This window comes from Palaemon carinicauda, chromosome 6 (assembly GCF_036898095.1).
Source record: "Palaemon carinicauda isolate YSFRI2023 chromosome 6, ASM3689809v2, whole genome shotgun sequence".
NCBI lineage: Eukaryota > Metazoa > Arthropoda > Malacostraca > Decapoda > Palaemonidae > Palaemon > Palaemon carinicauda.
In genome coordinates, this window is record NC_090730.1 from 121,867,083 (window position 1) to 121,888,758 (window position 21,676).

Sequence of the window (21,676 nt, forward strand, 5' to 3'; positions counted from 1 at the left end):
CAGATCTGTGTCCACCCATCTACAACTCCCGGGGAATTCCTACCTATAAATATTAAAGCAGAATTAGTTTCGTTCTAAGGGATCGACAGAGTGTGGACAAAGGGAGCAAGTTCCCTCAACCAGTGCCGCCTGCCCAAAAACTAAGGCTAAGTAGATTAGAATTGAATAGGGTTGTGGTGGACGATGTGGTAATGTCCCTGACTGGTGAACGCCAGATTGGGGTTCGAGTCCTGCTCAAACTTGTTAGTTTCTTTGGTCGCTGCAGCCTCACCATCCTTGTGAACTACGGATGGGGGCTTTGGGGGAGCCTATAGGTCTATCTGCTGAGTCATCAGGAGCCATTGCCTATCCCTCCTTGGTCCTAGCTTGGGTGGAGAGGGGGCTTTGGCGCTGATCATATGTATAATATGATCAGTCTTTGGGGCATTATCCTGCTTCATAGGGCAATGCTACTGTCCCTTGCCTCTGCCATTCATGAGCAGCCTTTAAACCTAGGTCATCTGTGTCCACTCATCTACAACTCCCAGGGAATTCCTTCAAGGCGGTAGTTCCCCGCTATGACGTATCAATAGGCAGAGAGGTGTGTCAGACTTCACGAGAACCATATACTGTAGTTACATAGCAAGATGGGGAAAGTGAGAATAGAATAATTAGCTAGCCTAGGCCAAAGACTAGGGGTAAATAGTTAACCTAGGCCAAAGACTAGGGGTAAATAGTTAGCCTAGGCCAAAGCCTAGGGGTAAATAGTTAGCCTAGGCCATAGAATAGGTAAGACAAGCATGCAATAAAGCAGATGTCTAACCTAGAATGATACCACAATCGTAAAAGTATATACAGTGAACCCTCGCTACTTCGCGGTTCGACAATCGCGGATTCACCACTTCGCGGGGTTTTCCCATAACCCATATATATATACATATCGCGGATTTTCCGGAAAATTCGAAAATACCGCGAAATCTGAAGACAACCAAATACGATACTTTGTTACCTGTAATTCCATTAATACTGTAATTAGTAATATCTGTTCTTACTGATTGTTCATTGCATTACATATGATATATAATTCAGCACAGAAAGAAATAAAACACGAAAAGAGAATGTGATCATACGATAATTCAGTACTGTATACAGTACGTAGTAAAATTAAATCGAACATGAAACGCAAATCAGATGCAGTCATACCATATTAGAATGGTGTGTACTGTAATGGATGTACTTCTTTTCCATGAATCTTTTGTATGTATACGTACGTAGTACAGTACTGCATCCAATAATATTCTTTGTTGCAAAAATCACATTTCGAATAAGCGTACGAGAGAGAGAGAGAGAGAGAGAGAGAGAGAGAGAGAGAGGAGAGAGAGAGAGAGAGAGAGAGAGAGAGAGAGGCGTAAAATAGCGTACGTAAAGCTGTATTATTATTATAGTTATTATTATTATTATTGTTGTTGTTGTTAATAAAATTATTATTGTTATTATTATTATCATTATTATTATTATTATTACTGTACAGTATTATTATCATTATTTATTATTATTACGGTATTGTACTTAATCTACGTACGTTCGGTATGCGCGGGGCATCTTCTATGAGTAGGTAACCCACGCATCATAGTACTGTAAGACGGGTTGTGATTGGTTCAAGCGCTGATAGATGACGAATCAGAACTCAAGTTTTGTTATCTAGCCTGTGATTGGTGTTTTGCCCGCATCTCCTACCCGCAGCATCAAAGTTCTCGCGGGGCTGGATCGTTCACTCTCTGTTACCGCGTATCGCTGAGTAGACGTTCTCAAGTGTGTGAATCTGTGCTGTGTGCGACTTTTTTAAGTTGAACTTTTTGTTACTGTAAATCCTACTGTAATGGCTCCCAAGCGTTCTGCTTCTCTTAAGGCTGGTAGTGAGCCTAAACGCCACCGAAGGATGATGACGATAGCTGAGAAGGTTACGCTTCTCGACATGTTAAAAGATGGTAGAAGTTACGCGGCCGCCGGCCGCCATTTTGGCATCAACGAATCTACTGTTCGCTATATCAAGAAGGACGAGGCGAACATTAGAAAGACGGCTGCAATCACCTTTAGCAGATCAGCGAAGTGAGTCGTTACAACGCGTAATAAAACAATCGTACGCATGGAAGGTGCTTTAGCTGTGTGGATTGCCGACTGCCGGAAGAAGAACATAGCGTTGGATACGAACACCATCCAAACAAAGGCTTTGAGCTTATATGAGAATTTTGCTGCAAAGGAACCTAAAGACGACGACGGCAACCATTCTGAAGATGATGATGATGCAGATGATCCTCAACCAGGGACATCCACTGATTCCCAGCCTCAGAAACGTTTTTCCGCAAGCAAAGGATGGTTCGCGAAGTTTCAGAAATGCTTCGCCCTGAAAAGCGTTTCCCTGCATGGGGAGTCTGCTTCCGCTGACACTGCCGCTGCTGAAACTTACGTGAACCAGACGTTCAAGAATATTATCGCCGAAGGTGGATACAAGCCGGAACAAGTCTTTAATATGGATGAGACTGGCTTGTTTTGGAAGAGAATGCCGTCGCGAACTTTCCTGTTCAAAGAGGAAGCCAAAGCCTCTGGCTTTAAAGCATTCAAGGATCGCGTTACCCCTCGTGATGTGTGGCAATGCTGCTGGATTTTTGTTAAAGCCGGGGCTTATTTATAAGTCGAAAAATCCTCGCGCTTTGAAAAATAAAAATAAGAATCTCCTTCCCGTGTACTGGATGCATAATCAAAAAGCATGGATTACAAAGATGCTGACCTCCAACTGGTTCCATCAGTGTTTTATCCCGCAAGTCAGCAAATATCTCTTAGAGAAGGGCTTGCCATTCAAGATCCTTCTCCTTATGGATAACGCTGGTGGACACGCAACTGACCTGTTGCATGAGGGCATTCAGGTTGAGTTCCTGCCACCCAACACCACGTCATTAATTCAACCGATGGACCAGGGGGTTATCAGGGCGTTCAAGGCCCTCTACACGAAGAATACCTTGGCGGACCTCGTTGCGTGTGGATGCTGCCCAAGATGACGAGGATGAAGATTTTAACTTGAAGGCGTACTGGCGGCAGTACACCATAGCCACGTGCCTGCAGAATATTCAGAAGGCACTTCAAGAGATGAAACCTGCAACCGTGAATGCGAGCTGGAAGAAGTTGTGGCCCGATATTGTTTACGACGACAAGGGATTTACTCCGTCGGAAATCCAACACTCTGCAATACGGAAATCTGTGCAGTTGGCTGCCATAATTGGAGGTGACGGGTTTGGCGACATGACGACTGAAGACGTCGACGAGTTGTTGGACTGCCATTCCCAGCCCCTAACTGACGCAGACCTCGAAGACCTGACGAAATCGGCAAGTGAGGAAGAGAGTGATACCCAGGAAGAGACCCAAGAAAATGTCGAAGAAACGGGCTTAACATTAGAACGGCTTGCCAAGGCCTGCAACCATGCGAAGGAGTTGAAAGAAATGTTGCAAGAGTGGGACGAGGATATGGTTCGCTCGATGCAATTCTGCAACAAGGTTGATGACATAATGACTCCCTACAAAATGCTCTTGGATCGAAAAAAAAGAAGCAGCGGCAACAACTTCCGATCACAATGTTCTTCCAGCCTCGCAAAAAGAGCCAGTTCCTCCTGCTAGTACGCCTTCGGAAGAAATTGAAGTTTCCCAGGAAGAAGTTGAAGAGGTGTCCCAGGAAAAGACACCTCCGTCTGAAGAGACGTAAAATACTATCATTGGCTGCACAGTAGAACACATCATCAGCTTCATCATCATCATTTCTACTGTGCAGCAAATTCATCGCCATCACCATTCAAGTTTTTCTTCAACTTCTTTCGTGGTGAGTACAGTAACAATCTTTATTTTTTACTTTAATATTCTTACTGTACATTCTAAAACTGTATTTGTGCCTGTTTTATAGTTTAGTACTGTACGTACTGTATGCATTAAGTTAAAGGGAAGGTTTTAAAAGTCTACATGTTGTAACCTATCATATTTTTTTTGTTTAAAATTTACATTTACGTACGTAAAACAATCAATCAATCTCTCTCTCTCTCTCTCTCTCCTCTCCTCTCTTCTCTCTCTCTCCTCTCTCTCTCTCTCTCTCTCTCTCTCTCTCTCTCTCTCTCTCTCTCTCTCTCTCTCCTCTCTCTCTCTCTCTCTCTCTCTCTCTCTCTCTCTCTCTCTCTCTCTCTCTCTCTCTCTCTCTCTCTCTCTCTCTCTCTCTCTCTCTCTCTCTCTCTCTCTCTCTCTCTCTCTCTCTCTATCTCTCTCTCTCTCTCTCTCTCTCTCTCTCTCTCTCTCTCTCTCTCTCTCTCTCCTCTCTCCTCTCTCTCTCTCTCCTCTCTCTCTCTCTCGTAAATTGTTTTCCTGCTTTGCTACGTACAATACTGTATAATTTATATTTGTAAGGTAACATATTTTGTAAATGCTTTTACTGTAAATACTGTATGTACTGTATCATTATTTATCACTATCATCATGCGTGTTAAATGCCTTGTTTGTTCTGAGCGTGGTTGTTTACTGAGCGTACACGCCGTCGTTTCAGGCGGCGTCATAAAGAAAAACATTTCATTTGGAAGTCCTAAGAAAAATACGTAAACTAAAACATTGGTAATAAACAAATCAACATACAGTACTGTATAATCAATATAATCGATGCAAAAACTAACCTATACATATATGTGTACTGTACACTAAATGAGTTTGTTTCTTCATTATGATCAGAGATGAACGTAAACAAAACATTGGTTGCCATTTTTTATCGTGCTTTTTAGGTGTTTAGGAAACGCATGATATAAAATCGCCTTTATATTTGTGCCTGTTTTAGTTTAGGGTGCTGTAGTACATGCATTAAGTGTTCTGTACATTAAAGGGTGGTTTGTTAACAGTACTACGTACAAGGGAAGGTTTTAAAAGTCCGAATATACATGTTAAATAAATAGGTAAATATGATGTCACTACTTCGCGGATTTTCACCTATCGCGCCCGCGTCTGGAACCTATCTACCGCGATAAACGAGGGTTCACTGTATGCAACACACTTCAACAAGGTTAGCTAAGAAATTCATATAAAACACAGAGGAATTTGAAAATATGAGTTCCGGCTTCGGCAGATGTGAAATTCTCCACCAAAAAAGGATAAGGTACTCAACTTAACCTATGTAGAAGAATCAGAAGCATCCTTAATTCCAAAATCACACAAAATCTTGTAAAACAAGCAGAAAATTCCCCAAGTAAGGCAAGCAAGATGGCACTGCAGGAAGGAAATGGAGAACCAGCGAACATGTTTACAATAACAAACTGGGATTGGAGTTGTAACAACTCTCCCACGTAACCAATCCTATCCCATACCCTTCGAGACAAGGTTAACTCTTTTCGGGGAAGGATAGCCGTGGTTGTTTTAAACATGTCCCTGTTTCATACACGATATCTTCATACACGATATCTTACCTCTACAGGTAAAATTTTCGGGTATATTACTCACAGGAAATATCCCACATAGAAAGCTGCCAAGAGGAACTTCCATCAGGACGACATGGCTCGAGTCCAAAAATACATATCTAAATATACTTATATTCATGAAACTTTATGTACTCTGGCTATTTAAATTTTTGCTGCCATGTCATTATTATTATTATTATTATTATTATTATTATTATTATTAATTATTATTATTATTATTATTATTAGTGTTGTTGTTTTTGCCGGTGGAGGTGATGGTGCTTCTGTTATAGCTTTGTTATTATTCTAGTTATTTTGTCCTTTGTATGTTCTAGAACTGACTTGATTTGAGGCCATTATGCATAAGTTTATTGTAAAGAAATGTAAAGTCCATGATAGTGATGGTATTGATCTGAACGCTGAAGTTTCTTCTGTCATGCCTAATTAAAAAAAGGCAAAGAAAAGGAAGGTATCTTTCTCAAAGAAAGGGACATACTTGGACTGTTGCTTATTGTATGGCTTTTCCTGAATAATGACAAGGAGAACCCCTGACCTATGTGTGTAGTTTGAGGTGAAATATTCAGCAATATGGCCATAGTGCCGTGCAAGTTGAAGCGGCACCTCACTACTAAGCATCTTGGAGTATCAGAGAAAGGTTCATCTTATTCACATCTGTTAGAGGAGCAGAATAAAGAAGCTCATAAAATGGTTAAAGAGGTTACTATAGCTGACACTGCTCTTGAAGCTTCTTTTAAGATTGTCAAACTGATAGCCCAAAAAATGAAGCAAAATACCATGGGAGAGAACATAATTGGCACTGCCTGCAGTATATTAGCCAAAATAGTTTTTGGTCAAGAAGTTAGAGAGCAGATTTCAAAAGTTCCTTTCTCCAACAATACCATCAGCCGTAAGATATTTGAGATGTCGACCAATATAAACAAACAAGTCGTAGAGAAACTCTAATGTAATCCTAGATTTGCTTTGCAAATAGATGAGAGTACTGACACTACAGTCAAATGTCAACTCCTTGCGTTTTGCAGATTTATTGGTGCTCCAGATGTAATTGAGCAGTTTTTGTTCTGTAAAGAACAGGAAACTACAACAACCGGTCATATTTTTATTTCTGTATCCTCTTATCTCAGTGATCATGGCCTTTCATATGTACCGACGTTGCCCCATCAATGACAGGGAAGTATAAAGGTTTTACCACCAGAGCATTAAAGGAAAATCTATCCATGACAATAACTCACTGTTTTCTTTACATAGAGAGGCACTAGTTGCAAAAACTTGTGGCAAAGAGCAAGCCGAAGTTTTGAATCAGGTTGTTAAACAGGTAAATTTCATTAAGTCATGGCCTCTAAAGTGTAGGCTTTTTGAAAAACAAAAAAACAATGTCGGGACATGGTTGCAGCTTACTTCACATTATTACTGCTTACAGATTTCAGGTGGTTATCTCAAGGATGTGTGCTGAACAGAGTTTTTCAACTCAAAGAAGAACTAGAAGCCATTTTTAAGGATGAAAAAGAAGGCACATTTTATATAAGTTTTTTAAGGAGGAAAAAAAAGACAAATTTCATATGTAGCTACAAAATGATGCTTGGTGTTTGAAACTTTCATATCATGCAGACATTTTCATTAAGCTTGATGAATTAAATCTTTCAATGCAAGGGCACCATGAGACAATAGTTTTCTAAAGTAACAAAATGAAAGGTTTCAGGAGAAAACTAAGTTCTTGGAAGTCTGCTATTCAGAAAAGAGATTTGTCAAACTTTCCCTCTCTTCTTCATTTGACAGATGGCAATAACTTAGGAGAGCTGAAAAACCTCCTTCTGGACCACCTACCTAGACTGCAAGATGCAGAAGATATGTATTTTCCATGTCTTTCTACCAAGCATCTTGATTAGATTGTATCACCATTTGAGTTAACAGACAGTGCAGAAAAAACTAGGTTTCACAGCAAGTGAGCGAGATGAATTCACTGATCTTTACACTGATTCCACATTGAAAGTTAAATCTAACAAGAGTGAGGCATCAATGGCAGTTTTTTTTGGTTGAGATTAGCAGAGGCGTATCCTAACTTAACAGAAAAAGAGCAACAAATCTAATTTTGCCTTTTTCGGCCTCGTATTTGTGCAAGCAAGCCTTTTCAACAATGGCAACAATAAAATCCAAACCAAGAAATAGACTCCTGAGTCTTGAGATATGCATGTTGCATTATCAACTATTAGGCCTGATATCAAAACTTTGTGTTCTAAACATCAACTGCAACTCTCAAATTAATAGTTAAATAACATTATGGTGTTCTCCTATTGTTGTTGTTGTTCAGTTTACTAATTTATTGCTTTTAACATTTGTATAACTGCACTTATTTCATTACTTCTATAGCTTTAGGAATATATTTAAATTTGTTTTATTTTTATCTATTTCAAAGAAATCAGTAATGGAGATCTATGTATATGTTCATTTTTTATATGAATAACAAAAAATAAACATTCTCAATTCTTATGCCTTTTCTCCGATATATTCCACCTTAAAAAGAAAGAGTAAAGACTATATAATGTGATATTTCTAATAAAGATACCACAAGATTCTAATTGCCTTGGGTCTAAAAAGGTTGGGAATCCCTGCTGTATATGCTGGGAGTGGTTTCCTGAGCAGGCTTAGTGATGATTACGAGCCGGCAAACAGCGAACGGCAAGCAAGGGAATTGTGAGCTGTCGCGTGACGAGACGACGAACGGTGAGCTGGCGCATGGCGAGATGATGAATGATGAGTTGTCGAATGTCAATCGGCGAACGGCACAATTGGTAAGAAGTTGGAGATCGTCTAGCTGTTGAAACAGTGATTGGCAAGCTGGTGAACAGAAAGCTGGTGAATCAGAGATCTGGAAAATCGGTGAACTGGTGACCAGTAAACAGTAACCAAAGCGCTATCAGTGAAGAGGAGCAAAACCAAAGTCCAATTCTGGGTAGGCTGCAAGAGGTCTTCCTTACGTTGAACTCTCAAGGCGCAAGCAATGTCAACATCTGAACGGAGGAGAAAAGAAGACTGCTCTGAGGCGGAGGCCAGGCCGCTTGCCTCGGAGAGGGGAGGCCATCACCCTACAGTTGTCAGATGTCAATGGGGAAGAGACTAATGAGAAGGTTTCTCCGCCCTCGAGAAAGGCCGCACACGGTGTCAATAAAAAAACAGCAACATTACTCTGTAATGAAAAGAAAAACCATTTATATATATACTGTATACAAAAACACTATAATAATGTTTAAATATACGTATATAGAAACACAATTAAGAAGAAAAAAGCCAGAAGTCAAAGGCCAGTAAAAAGCAGTTGGGAGTTTTGGCTCTCCCAGCCAAAAGAAAAGTGATAAAAATATACAGGCATATGTGTGAGAGGGGTGGCCAGGTACCACCCACTACCGCTAATTAGCGGTAGAGTAGTTCCACATTGCTATAAAGTCTCTTGGCTATTTCAGCTTCGCCAAAAGGATAACCCCCTATAAATAGCGTAAGGTTTGTTAGAGCAGGAACAATTAAGAATTTATTCAAAATAACTCACCTAAGATGAACGATGTTTGAAACACAGCTGTAGCCATGACTGCACTCATGAATCTAGTAAAATTAAGACCAGGCAGTGAAGAAACAAGTGCAGTTGTTACTCCAAAAGAAGCCATTCCTACAACTCCAATGGTAAAAGTCAGCATACGGCCCAACCTGGAAAATATGTTTTGCTAAAGAAAAAAGATATTTTTCTTATTTTTGATGGTGCTATTTCTAGGGGAATTACTTTAATATGTATGCTTAAGAGTCTTTTGTTTTGTGAAAAGTATGTAATGAAACATAGAAATCTTGGAAGAAAATAATAATGAACAAATCTATATGAATACTGTATTACCAATTACGATGAGAACTCTCGAAAAAAAAACCAACAAATTTCTAATTTTATTTTTCCTAACTATACAAACTTGAGTTCTTTAATAAGAGTTTGGTTTCAGTGTAGCTAGAATTTGACTGTTGTATGGTCAAACTTGAGTTCTTTAATAAGAGTTTGGTTTTATTGTAGGTAGAATTTGACTGTTGTATAGTTTCAATGTAGCTAGAATTTGACTGTTGTATAGTTTCAGTGTAGCTAGAATTTGACTGTTGTATAGTTTCAGTGTAGCTACAATTTGACTGTTGTATGGTTTCAGTGTAGCTACAATTTGACTACTGTATAGTTTCAGGGTAGCTAGAATTTGACTGTTGTATAGTTTCAGTGTAGCTAGAATTTGACTGTTGTATGGTTTCAGTGTAGCTAGAATTTGACTACTGTATAGTTTCAGGGTAGCTAGAATTTGACTGTTGTATAGTTTCAATGTAGTTAGAATTTGACTGTTGTATAGTTTCAATGTAGTTAGAATTTGACTGTTGTATAGTTTGTGTAGCTAGAATTTGACTGTTGTATGGTTTCAGTGTAGCTAGAATTTGACTACTGTATAGTTTCAGGGTAGCTAGAATTTGACTGTTGTATGGTTTCAGTGTAGCGGAAATTTGACTGTTAAGATTTAAATTGCATAGTTAAGAATACAGATTTATTTTAAAACTTACGATTTGTTCCTACACAAATACAGTACAAACTTTTGTCTTTTAATAGGAGACTTATCCTTAGGAGGGAGGAAGTCCCTATTACCAAACAGGCTGGCTAAAATCCTGGGATATCTAAGCCCACAGATCTGGGAGCAGAGTGATAATTTGCCATCTACTTCCTGTGGCACTACTTGTGAGGGGTTGGGTACTGTTAACTGACAGGAAGTCAAGGAAGAACAAGTATCTTTGTAGGATACAGTGTCTGTAATGTGAGGCAATAGTAAACTGCTGGATCTACATCATTATCCATCCTTCCAATCATTAGAAGGATGGGGGAATGAACACTTCTACTTTAACTACAATAGAAAAGTTACCCCATATAGAAGCTGATCAGCAACAACATCTATTCCTGAGACATAACAGTGGAACTTCTGCACCCCAAGAAAGGGAAAGGAAGAGGAAGAAAGGCTAGACTTTCTTAGTTTCAGCCAAGACTTGCAGCCCCACCTCTATCTTAGATGTACTACTATTTGTCCGGTGAGGGAGCTAGGAAGGATTAAAAAAGTTGATTCTGAGATGATTACTTCCCCCAGAAACTAGTGCTGTGGGGACCCAAATAAGCGGTAAATGAAGGACTTGCTCGTATTGACCAGGACCCTGGAAGCTTTCCCTAAGCCATAATTTGTCTGGCAATGGCAAGGGGTTTTCTGCTTCCCCTGGAGCATGTCCTAAGTTCTTGGTAGTAGGACCTATGTCTCAACTAGTCTTCAGAAACTGGTGCAGGGAGTAGGAATGATTCCCAGGTCATAGAGGTATGACTCTTTTCCTTTCTGGTTCTAATAAAATCTGACCTGTATTCCAATGAGGAGGTGGTCATGGCCAAGATGCTCTTCTCTTAATAGCCTTGGAGGTGACCTTTGATCCAGTGCAAGCCTTGGGCAACTGGTCAAAGACCTGTACCAATAAATAATTTGAGCATTCACTTTCTAAGGACCTGTGGGCTGTCATGTCCATGGTTGCCTTTCAAAGGTCGAGGAATTCCTTAATCAAGGTCGAGCCTGATCACGAGTACTGGGTTCTTTCAAACAGGTCAGAACTTATGGCTAGGTAGATAAGCACAATCAGCCTCTTGTCAATTTTCAAGTGAGGGCGAGAGTCAAAGTAACTGCATATGGACTGGAGTCTGCTTTCACACTTGGCCAAGAGAATTTCCTTCTGCTTTTGTGAACCATAGTGCACAAACAGGATCATATACCTCTCTGTGATTGTGAATGTCCAAGTTTGCTTGCATTTCAAGTTGAGTGCTGAATATTAGCAGAGTGCACACGAACGGAAGCTTGTGAGAATATAGGAGAGTATGAACACCCAGGAGAGTATTCCTTCCACTTAAACGCAAAATTCTAAGTTCACTACTGTGGCCCAGAGGGCAATGGTGAAAAAATAAGCACACTTGTCCCTAAGTGTGTTCATTTGCTGGATAGTAACAAAGAGGTGAAGGTAATTGCATCCTAGACCTCAAATGGATACGTTCTTGGGCACATGCGAGGACTCATGAATGTGGGCAAGAGCAAGTGTCAACTTCTTAGGCAACTTCATCTTCCTAAGAATGAATAAAGTGCTTTGTGGAAAGATCAATATTCTAAAGAATGTAAAGCACTTATTGGCAAGACCATCTTCCTAAAATGAAAAATGCTTTGTGGCAAGTTCATCTTTAGAAGAATGAAAATGCTCTGTGGCTAATTCATCTTCCAAGGAATGAAAAGCAATTTAGCAAGTTCATCTTTTGAAGAATGAAAAGCATTTTGTAGCAATTTCATCTCTGGAAGATTGAAAAGCCCATGGTATCAAGTTCATCTTCCGAAAAATGAAAGGTGCTTCGCGGCAAATTCCTCCTATAAAAAAAAAATGCTTTGTGACAAATACATCTTCTGAAGAATGGAAAGCACTTTGAGACAAGTTCACTTTCTGGAGAATGAAAAGTGCTTCGAGGCGAGTTTATCTTGTTAAGGACGAAAAGCTTTCTGTGGAGAGTCCATCTTTCACAGAATGAGAAGTGCTTCGTAGCATGTTCAAATGTTTTTCAAAGAATGACAGGACTTTGAGGCAACCACGAGTCAAGAATAAGGATTCCCCCATGAGAGAATTATTATTTAAAAGAATGGGTAGAGCGTGGGAGGCATGCAAAAATGCGTATTACACCCATATGAGAGTATTGTACCTACTCTGATGTGGTGGGGGGCGGGGGGCTGCGGGAAGAAACGGGAAAACCACTCAATAGGTGAGCTCTCCTTTGGAAGACTGGGTGTAATTTGAGGTGAACATGGATGTCTTACTGCATGTGATTGCTTAACCATGCTCGCACTATGGATCTACTGTATCTTAAAAAAGTGGGCGTGCTCTGGGGCTCGCGTATGGGGCTGAGGGTTTACCTTAAGAATTAGCTCTTCTTCACAAGCACATGTGGACTTTGGGGAGCCCACGTGCACAGACGAGAGTCCACTTCTAGAGCCAGTGTCCATATTAAGAGTTAACTCTTTTTTCAGGAGCGTACATGAGCTCTGCGGTGCACATGTGCTTGCTCATGAAGATCAATATCACATGAGTGTTCTTTATCCAAACATTGGATGCACACATGAAGATGAGGGTTTAACCTCATCAGAAATCTTTTCTACATTAGTGTGTATCTGAAGTTCTCTCATCTTTCTTGGAAAGACTCAAGAGATCCAGCCTCGAAAAGGGTGTGGGCACTTAGTGCTCGCCACTGGTAACTGTTCCCATTGGAACGGGTGGCACCATTATCATACATACATACATATACCAAGGCACTTCCCCAATTTTGGGGGTAGCCGACATCAAACAAATGAAACTGAAAAGGGGACCTCTCCTCTCTACGTTCCTCCCAGCCTGACAAGGGACTCGAACGAGTTCGGCTGGTACTACTAGGGGTGCCATAGCCCACCCTCCCCCGTTATCCACCACAGATGAAGCTTCATAACGCTGAATTCCCTACAGCTGCTGCCTCCTCGGTCTTCCAAGGCACCGGAGGAAGCAGCAGAGCCTACCGGAACTGCGTTACAATTGCTCGCCATTCATTTCTATTTCTAGCACGCTCTCTTGCCTCTCTCACATCTATCCTCCTATCACCCAGAGCTTTCTTCACTCCATCCATCCACCCAAACCTTGGCCTTCCTCTTGTACTTCTCCCATCAACTCTTGCATTCATCACCTTCTTTAGCAGACAGCTATTTTCCATTCTCTCAACATGGCCAAACCACCTCACCACATTCATATCCACTCAAGCTGCTAACTCATTTCTTACATCCGTTCTCACCCTCACTACTTCGTTCCTAACCCTATCTACTCGAGATACATCAGCCATACTCCTTGGACATTTCATCTCAAACACATTCAATTTCTGTCTCCCGTCACTTTCATTCCACACAACTCCGATCCATATATCGCAGTTGGTACAATCACTTTCTCATACAGAACTCTCTTTATATTCATTCCCAACCCTGTATATTTTACTACTTCCTTAACTGCCCCCAACACTTTGCATCCTTCATTCACTCTCTGACATACATCTGCTTCCACTCCACCATTTGCTGCAACAACACACCCCAAGTACTTGAACTGATCCACCTCCTTAAGTAACTCTCCATTCAACATGACATTCAACTTCGCACCACCCTCCCTTCTCGTACATCTCTAACCTTACTCTTACCCACATTAACTCTCAACTTCCTTCTCTCATACACCCTTCCAAATTCTGTCACTAATCGGCCAAGCTTCTCTTCCGCGTCTGCAACCAGTACAGTATCATCCACAAACAACAACTGATTTACCTCCCATTCATGGTCATTCTCGTCTACCAGTTTCAATCCTTGTCCAAGCACTCGAGCATTCAACATTATCATACCTGCGTAAATTGAAGGCTACTGATTGGGCATAGGAGAAGTATTCCCTTTTCCCCTCAGGAGGTAGGCTGCAGCAAGACACTCTTCTTCTGTGGTAGGGTACTGTATTGAAATGGCCTTGGGAGGTGGAGGGAACGCATTTGTTTCTTCCCTTTCCCAGTAGTCCTCATATCAGAGGTGACTGGACTACTGAAAGTAAGAACCCATTGTTAACAACACCCACAGTATTCTGGGCCAAGCTGGGGGGGGGGGGGGGTTACGCTGGACACTGCTTCAAGCACTGTTCAAGCACGAACAAGGGCAGCTGCCAATGTCCAAACCATCAGTAATGCTCGGTCTTGTATAAGACTGAATACCAGTAGTGGAGGAACATGAGCTTCTAAATCTCATACCTAAAATCCTTTTCGAGTTATGGTTTGGTACAGTGTTGCTCCCCCACCAAAACCTTGCAGAGGAATCTGTAGAGGTCTTGCGAGCAACTGCGCCCTATCAGTAGTCCTGTGCTTTGGTGATTCTTTGTTCCTTCTCTTCGGCAGTACAAGTGCTAGGAAGCAACAAGAACATATGAAGTCGTTCCTAGGTGACTTGAGAGGTGTCTATAATCTGAGTCACAAGCTCAAGCTACTATTTTTGTTCCAGATCATGCGGTTACCAAAGAATGATTCCTGATCCCTAGAACCGACAGTGATCATCCCAATTGCGGGAAGGGATTGTAACGTTCGTACTCACGGTAAACAATAGTAAAGTTTCTCGTCGCGGTAAATGATCATATGGTTTCCAATCCGAGACAAATGATTGAAAGGTTTCCAATTGTTATAAGCAATTGCAAGGGTGCTGATCACAGTAAACCATCTTTAATGTTTCCAGTTGCTGTAAAGCATCTTTAAGGTTACTGCATGATAAGGTTCCTGATTGCATGTTTCCTAATGGGAAATGCCAATCACTGAGAACAAGCTCGAGGCAACTTGTTTGCATGGAAAAGAAAAACCTCGGTGCTTATGAAGTTAAGATCCCAAAACACAAACAAGTTTTCTCTTCTTACATATTGTGAAACTGAGTTACAGGAATTAAGCAGATGCCAGAAGTTCTGTATCCAGAAAACCCATAAAGAACAATGTGAATTGACCGATCGCACAGTGAGATGAGAAAGAATGTACAACGTGTCCACCATATTCGGGTTGGTCTTAGCTCTTAGTAAGAAAAGCTGATCTGTGCCCATACTGATGTCCTTGGTACGTAATGTCCCTCTTGGTACATACAACTACTCTTGGATGTGTTAACCGGACATCTTTTATGAGAGTACCACACTGCATTTGGTATGAGACCGACTACAGTTGCAAAACAGTGTCTACCTATGTTGGTTCTCTAATGACAATACAGTCATACCTCTCTTCACGAAAGAATCTGCTTACGAAATTTTTACGCAGCGTTACTCGATGTGAATATTTTTATGACTCACTTTGTGAAAAATGTTTCATGTTAAGAAGAGAGATTTGCCAGCCAGGCCGAGAATAAAATACTCACCCATAAAAAAGTTGAAGAAACTGGGTTTACACATTGAAAGTGTAGCTGTAGTCTATAGTAGGGGTAACTATAATAGTACAATATATATATTATTGTATATTTTGTATGTGTACAGTATTGTACTGTATGTATTGTATTATTTTCCATTTATTAATTCACTTTTCTCTAATAACTACTTAATTTACAGGTATTAACAGTTAGTTTAGGTATATTGAATACTTTTCCAATTAACGTTGTAGATTATTATCATTATTATTGCTAGATAGGCTACAACCATAGTTGGAAAAGCAAGATGCTATAAGCTCAAGGGCTCCAACAGGGAAAAATAGCCCAGTGAGGAAAGGAAATAGGGAAATAAATAAACGATATAAGCAGTAATGAAAATTAAAATAAAATCTTTTAAAAATATTAATCTACTGATTCAACTACCCAATTAGGAAGATCATTCCACAACTTGGTCACAACTGGAATAAAATCTCAAGCAAACTGGAATGGGATTTTGCATGATCTTATGTGCTTAAATTGGTCACAATCAAATAGTAGTTTTGATCCTGTTGTCCCTTTGAATGAAAATCTAGTAAATATAATCGATAGGCGTATCCCTTCTCATGTGCTAAGGTACCGAGTGAAGGACAAACCGTGGTTCAATGATGATTGTAGACGTACTTATTTGGAGAAGCAGGAGGCCTATTATTTTTGGAAGGGTAACAGATCAGATTTGACCTGGAATAACTATACTCAGCTTAAAGCTTTTGCTCAGAGAATTTATGCTTCAACTGAGAAGGAATACAATTTAACCGTGAAAGGAACCCTTTCTAGTACAACCCAGGAACATAAAAGGTGGTCTACCCTTAAATCTGCACTCTTTGGTGTAGATGCAACTGTTCCTCATTTACTTAAACCAGATGGCTCAGTCACTCACTGTCCAAAGGAAAAGGCAAACCTTTTGGCTGATGTTTTTGACAGTAAACAGAGTAATGAAAAACTTGAACTTCCTCATTCAGGTTTTCCTAAGGCTAAACTAACTAGTTTAGCTTTTCGATATCGTGAAATTAAAGCTCTGTTGATGGACCTTGATGCTTATGAAGGTGTAGACCCAAATGGTATTTTTACTTTGTTTTTTATAAAGACTGCAGATTTCTTAGCTCCAAAGTTATCTGTTATTTTGCGCAAGTTAGCAAGAAGAGGAGCTTTTAGCACTTGTTGGAGAATTGGTAATGTTATTCCTCTATGTATGTAAATGTGTTTGTGGTAGCTCAAGTCCAACTGATTACCGCCCAATTTCCATAACTCCCATATTATCCAAAGTTTTTGACCGTCTTCTGGTAAAACGTCTTAATATGTTTGCTGAAGGTAATCATCTATACCCTAGTTTGCTATTTGGTTTTCGTAAAGGCCTTGGAGCATGTGATGCCCTTCTTACAATGTCTAATGCTGTACAGAAATCCCTTGGTTGTGGTCAGGAAGTTCGTACGATTGGCCTTGATTTTAGTGCTGCCTTTGACCATGTTAATCATGAGGCCCTTGTTTTCAAACTCAAACAGTTGGGAGTGGGTGGTTTGTTTCTTAATATTATTATTGATTTTTTAAGTAATAGATTGCAAAGAGTTGTTGTTGATGGGCACCATAGTGAGTATAGGAATGTGATATCTGGTGTTCCACAGGGTAGTGTTTTTGGCCCATTACTTTTCATACAGTAGACACATGATATGTGGTTTGGCCAAGAAAACAAGCTTGTTGCATATGCAGATGATGCTACTCTCTTTGCATCAATTCCATCACTTAAATGTAGATATGGAGTGGCTGAATCCCTTAATAGAGATCTAGCTAAAATTAGTGCATGGTGCAAATTATGGGGTATAGAGTTGAATCCTAACAAAACTCAAAGTATGATTGTAAGTTGGTCAAAGACAGTGGCTCCTCAACATCCAGATCTCAGTATTGATAATGTTTCTTTAACTTTGTATTATTCTTTTAAAATTTTAGGTGTGATTCTCGAGAGTAAAAAATTTACTTTTGAGAAACAGATTAAGTCTGTGTCTTCTTCAATTGCACAAAAAATTGGCTTATTGAGAAAGTATTTCAAAATTTTCAGTGATCAATCTATTTAGAAGAAGTGTTTTAATTCTTTCATTCTACCTTGTTTCGAGTATTGTTCTCCTGTCTGGTCTTCATCTGCTGATTCTCATCTTAATTTGTTGGACAGAAACTTACTGTCTATTAAATTTCTTATTCCTGATCTAGATATTAATCTTTGGCACTGTCGTTCAATTAGTTCATTATGCATGTTGCATAAGATTGTTCATAATTCTGACCATCCTTTACATTCAGATTTTCCTGGACAATTCCATTTTGTTCGTAATACTAGGCAGGCAACTAATTCTAATAGCAAGGGCTTTGCCATAATGAGGCTCAATACTGCACAGTATTCTAGAAGTTGTCGAATGATCTTCCTAATCGGGTAGTTGAATCAGCAGAACTTCAAAAGTTCAAAGTTGCAGCAAATGTTTTTATGTTGTTATAGTTCTTATAAGATATATCTGTTTTGATGTTGTTACTGTTTGTAGAATTATTTATTGTTTTCTTGGGCGACCTGTGACGGCTGGTGAAAAAGTCCTTCTTTACACTTTTCTGATATAAATCTTCCAAATATACCAGAGAAAGATAAAAGCATGGAATGCAGAGGTTACTACCCTTGCGCGAGCACCTTGTGGGTGTCGTGTATACAACAGGGGCGTGTGAAAACCACTATTCACAGACTGTCTTCCATTTAGATAATTCCTTCATCAAAGGGAAGGGCCGTAACAGGCCCTAGAGAACACAGTTGGACCACGCCACCGACACCCAACACGCGCGCCCTCTAGGTCATCCTTCTGTTTTGGACTTGCCCGCATAGTCATATTATTTGTGCTTTCGGTGTTTTTCCCGTGTTGGTCGTTAATTCTTCATGACTGACGCTGCTACTTCACCTTTACCAATATTAAGTACCATAGTTTGTTTTGACAGCTTTTTTCAGTACCGGGCATTTGTTCTTTTTCCAGTAATGTGGATTTTAATTTTGGGAGTGACTTGGCCTTCCTCGGTGTCGGCAGCCATGTTGGCTTCGTTCGCTTCGCTAGTATTTCAAGTTAATATTGCCCATCTGGTACTCTGTCATCTAGGTTATATCACTTACGTTCTATGACCATTATTATTATCATTATTTTATTATTGTTTTTACTATGGTATTTTTTTGCTAGCAAGTCCAATTTGAACGAACGAAGAATAACGTTCTTGCCTTTGTTATAGTTTAAGTACACGCCTCGGGAAGGTGGTGGTTTTAGACTATATCTTTTTATTTATTTGTTACGCTGTCGTTATTCTTCGTTCTTAGTTATTACAATTTTATCATTATTCTTATCTCATATTATTGTGGGCTTTTGGTTCTTTATAATGTAACCATGAGGGCGTGAGCATGGAGTTCTCGATTTCTGTTACTACAGATACGAGTTACCCTTTCTCTCGTTTTCTTTCTTAATCTCGAGTTAGGAGAGGCGGGTTTCCCGTTTTCCGTTTTATACGCTCACGAGTTACCCCCGCCGCCTCTTCTTCTCCGGGTTTATGATATTACGTTTTATGATATCTACGTTTTATTGATGTGGTTACTGTTAATATAGCTAGCTTTATTAATAGGTTCCGTTAGTGTATGAGTCATTATTTTGGGATCGCTTTATGCCGCCACCCGTAGTTCCGTTCTCTTCGGAACGTTCACCGCCTTGAGTTATACTCCGCTATAATGGATACTCACTGGGTTGGGAACTAGTCAGATATTTGGAGTGCAACGGTGAAACCCGGCACTCAGACTCCGGCTTCGGCCTTATGCACACGAACCTTTTACATGATTAATCACAATTTCATTATTACGGTCCTTTTTCACCGAATCTCCGGCTTCACCGGAGATCACACAGACGTTCAGCATTGAGGTTAACATTATCTTACCGCTGGTGTTCACGATTTCACTATTACGGACCTTTGTCACCAGAGATCACTCAGACGTTCAGAACCGGGGTTAACATTATTTTACCGACGAAGTTTATAGTTATATGTTACGTGGTTACTGGATTTTAGTATATTAATTTGTAGCTCTAACTAACAATTATAGAGCCATATTAGCACACATAATTAATGCTATTTCTATTGATTCATCTGTTCACTGACCAGAGTCTCAAGGAACATCCAGACTTATGTCTTCTTTCTTTTACAGAAGGTCCGCTGCGCTGCCAAGGGCTGCCCCGCTGCTTTTAATGATCCCCTGGGCCATGATCTATGCCGGTCTCATGCACATTGCGCCATATCCTTCTCTCGGGAACCGGGACAAGCCCCCTACATGGTATGGTTCCCGGAGTCATGCACGCTCTGCTATGAGCTGTCATCCCTACTCCTGAACGGTGATGTAAGTTAGTTCTAGTCTGTTCCTTTTAGTATCCTTTGCGATGAATTAATTGGTTCTTTATATATATATATACATCACTTATTGCTTCATCATTAATTCCCTCACCTCTTTCAGGCTGATGATGAATCTCTCCGGGAGGCAAGAGCTGCTCTCCGTCCGTGGGTGTCAGGCTTTGGGAGGAATGCTCCGTCTGGCGCACCCTATCTCCTCGATGGAGACATGGCCTCTCGCCTATTCCCGGGCTCTACTACTGCGGCAGTTCCACCGGAGACAGCGACCCCGTTAATTGAGGCGGTTAGAGCAACCATTCCAACGGAAGAAGAAGCTTTATTGACGGAGGACGCGTCCTTTCTAGATTTGGACGTCAAACCCATGGATGAGCAGGTAGGTGCTGATGAGTTGGTGGACCCCCTTTCATCTCTCACTCCTTCCTCTACTTCTTCCTTTCACGGCTTTGATAAGCCTACGGCTTCTCCTCGGGATCCCTCCGTTCCTGTACGACCCAAGGTGAAGCCACTACGTATCTGTAAGCCTTCAGCTTTGCCATTATCTGTGTCACCGGTCCCTGGACCCTCAAAGGATCCTGATGTTCATATTATTTTACCTAAAACCGTGACTACTAAAAAGACGAAGTCCGCTAAGTCCAGGGCTTCGTCAGCGGATCGTGCTCAGGATCCCTCCTTATCCGCCGACCTGATCAGGGATATTGTTAAAGAGCAGATACAACAACATTCTAGGGCAAACCAAGGAGCTATGACGGAGCTTAAAGATATGGTGGCGAATCTGATCCGTTCAGGAACTTAGATGCCTCCTCCTTCAGCCCCAGACGCATCGAAGTTACCCCCCTTCGATAAAAACAACCCATGGAGGTTTGCCTTACATGCTCCGTATATAGATGGTGCCATAACTCTGGAGGGCATGGGCACCCGCCGTCTAGAGGACCTAGAATTTTACCCTCCGGGACTAGAATTCCCATTCAACGGCTTCGTCCGTTTGAAAGAACATGCCTTGGTTAGGTTAGACAAGGTACCGAAGGAAACGGTAATATTTCCTAAAGAACAAGCCCAAGCTCTCTGGGCCAGGACGATGTCGGACTGGGGGTGCACTAATTCCAAGCTCACCCCACACAAAGGAGCCTACACCACATTTACAACTGCTCCCGTTATTACTTTACCTATTACGGATAAAGTGGCAGCTCGTAGAGACGCAAACATTGACCCGGAAAACGTTCTCTTCATCGAATCAGACAAAAGGGACTCAACAATTCGTCAATATGATTCGGCCGTTAAGAAACTAGCAGATTTCCTAAATAATTCAGACCATACTCGTATGTCTCCGAATTTAGCCATCTCTTTCTTTAGGTTCCTATTTGACAAAGGCCTAGCAGCTAGCACTATAACCACCATCAAGTAAGCTTTGAAGAAGATCTTCCTTGTTGGGTTTAACATTAACCTGGCAGATTCCTATTTCTCATCTATTCCAAAAGCGTGTGCGTGGCTTCGACCTTCGGCTCGGCCACAAAAGGTCTCTTGGTCTCTGAATGATGTCTTCAAACTGGCGTCAGACACGGACAATGAGTCCTGCTCTTATATCACTCTTCTTAGGAAGACTTTATTTCTAACGACTATGGCCTCAGGTGCTAGAATCTCAGAACTAGCAGGTCTCTCACGTAACCCGGAAAACATAGATTTCCTCCCTTTCTCCAGACAGAGCTTTCCTAGCTAAAAATGAGGACCTGCAAAATAGGTGGTCCCCTTGGAAGATTATTTCTCTTCCCCAGGATCCGT

At 40.8% G+C, this 21,676-nt stretch overlaps 1 protein-coding gene across 3 annotated transcripts in view; it reads right to left on the reverse strand.

Moving 5' to 3' along the window:
* LOC137642638 (organic cation transporter protein-like) overlaps positions 1-21,676 on the reverse strand; it is a 396,509-nt gene that overhangs the window by 231,100 nt on the left and 143,733 nt on the right. For all 3 annotated transcript variants that reach the window (XM_068375388.1, XM_068375389.1, XM_068375390.1), the window contains exon 5: positions 9,010-9,164. In XM_068375388.1, the coding sequence (XP_068231489.1) occupies positions 9,010-9,164 (155 nt within the window). The remainder of the gene's footprint in view (positions 1-9,009; positions 9,165-21,676) is intronic.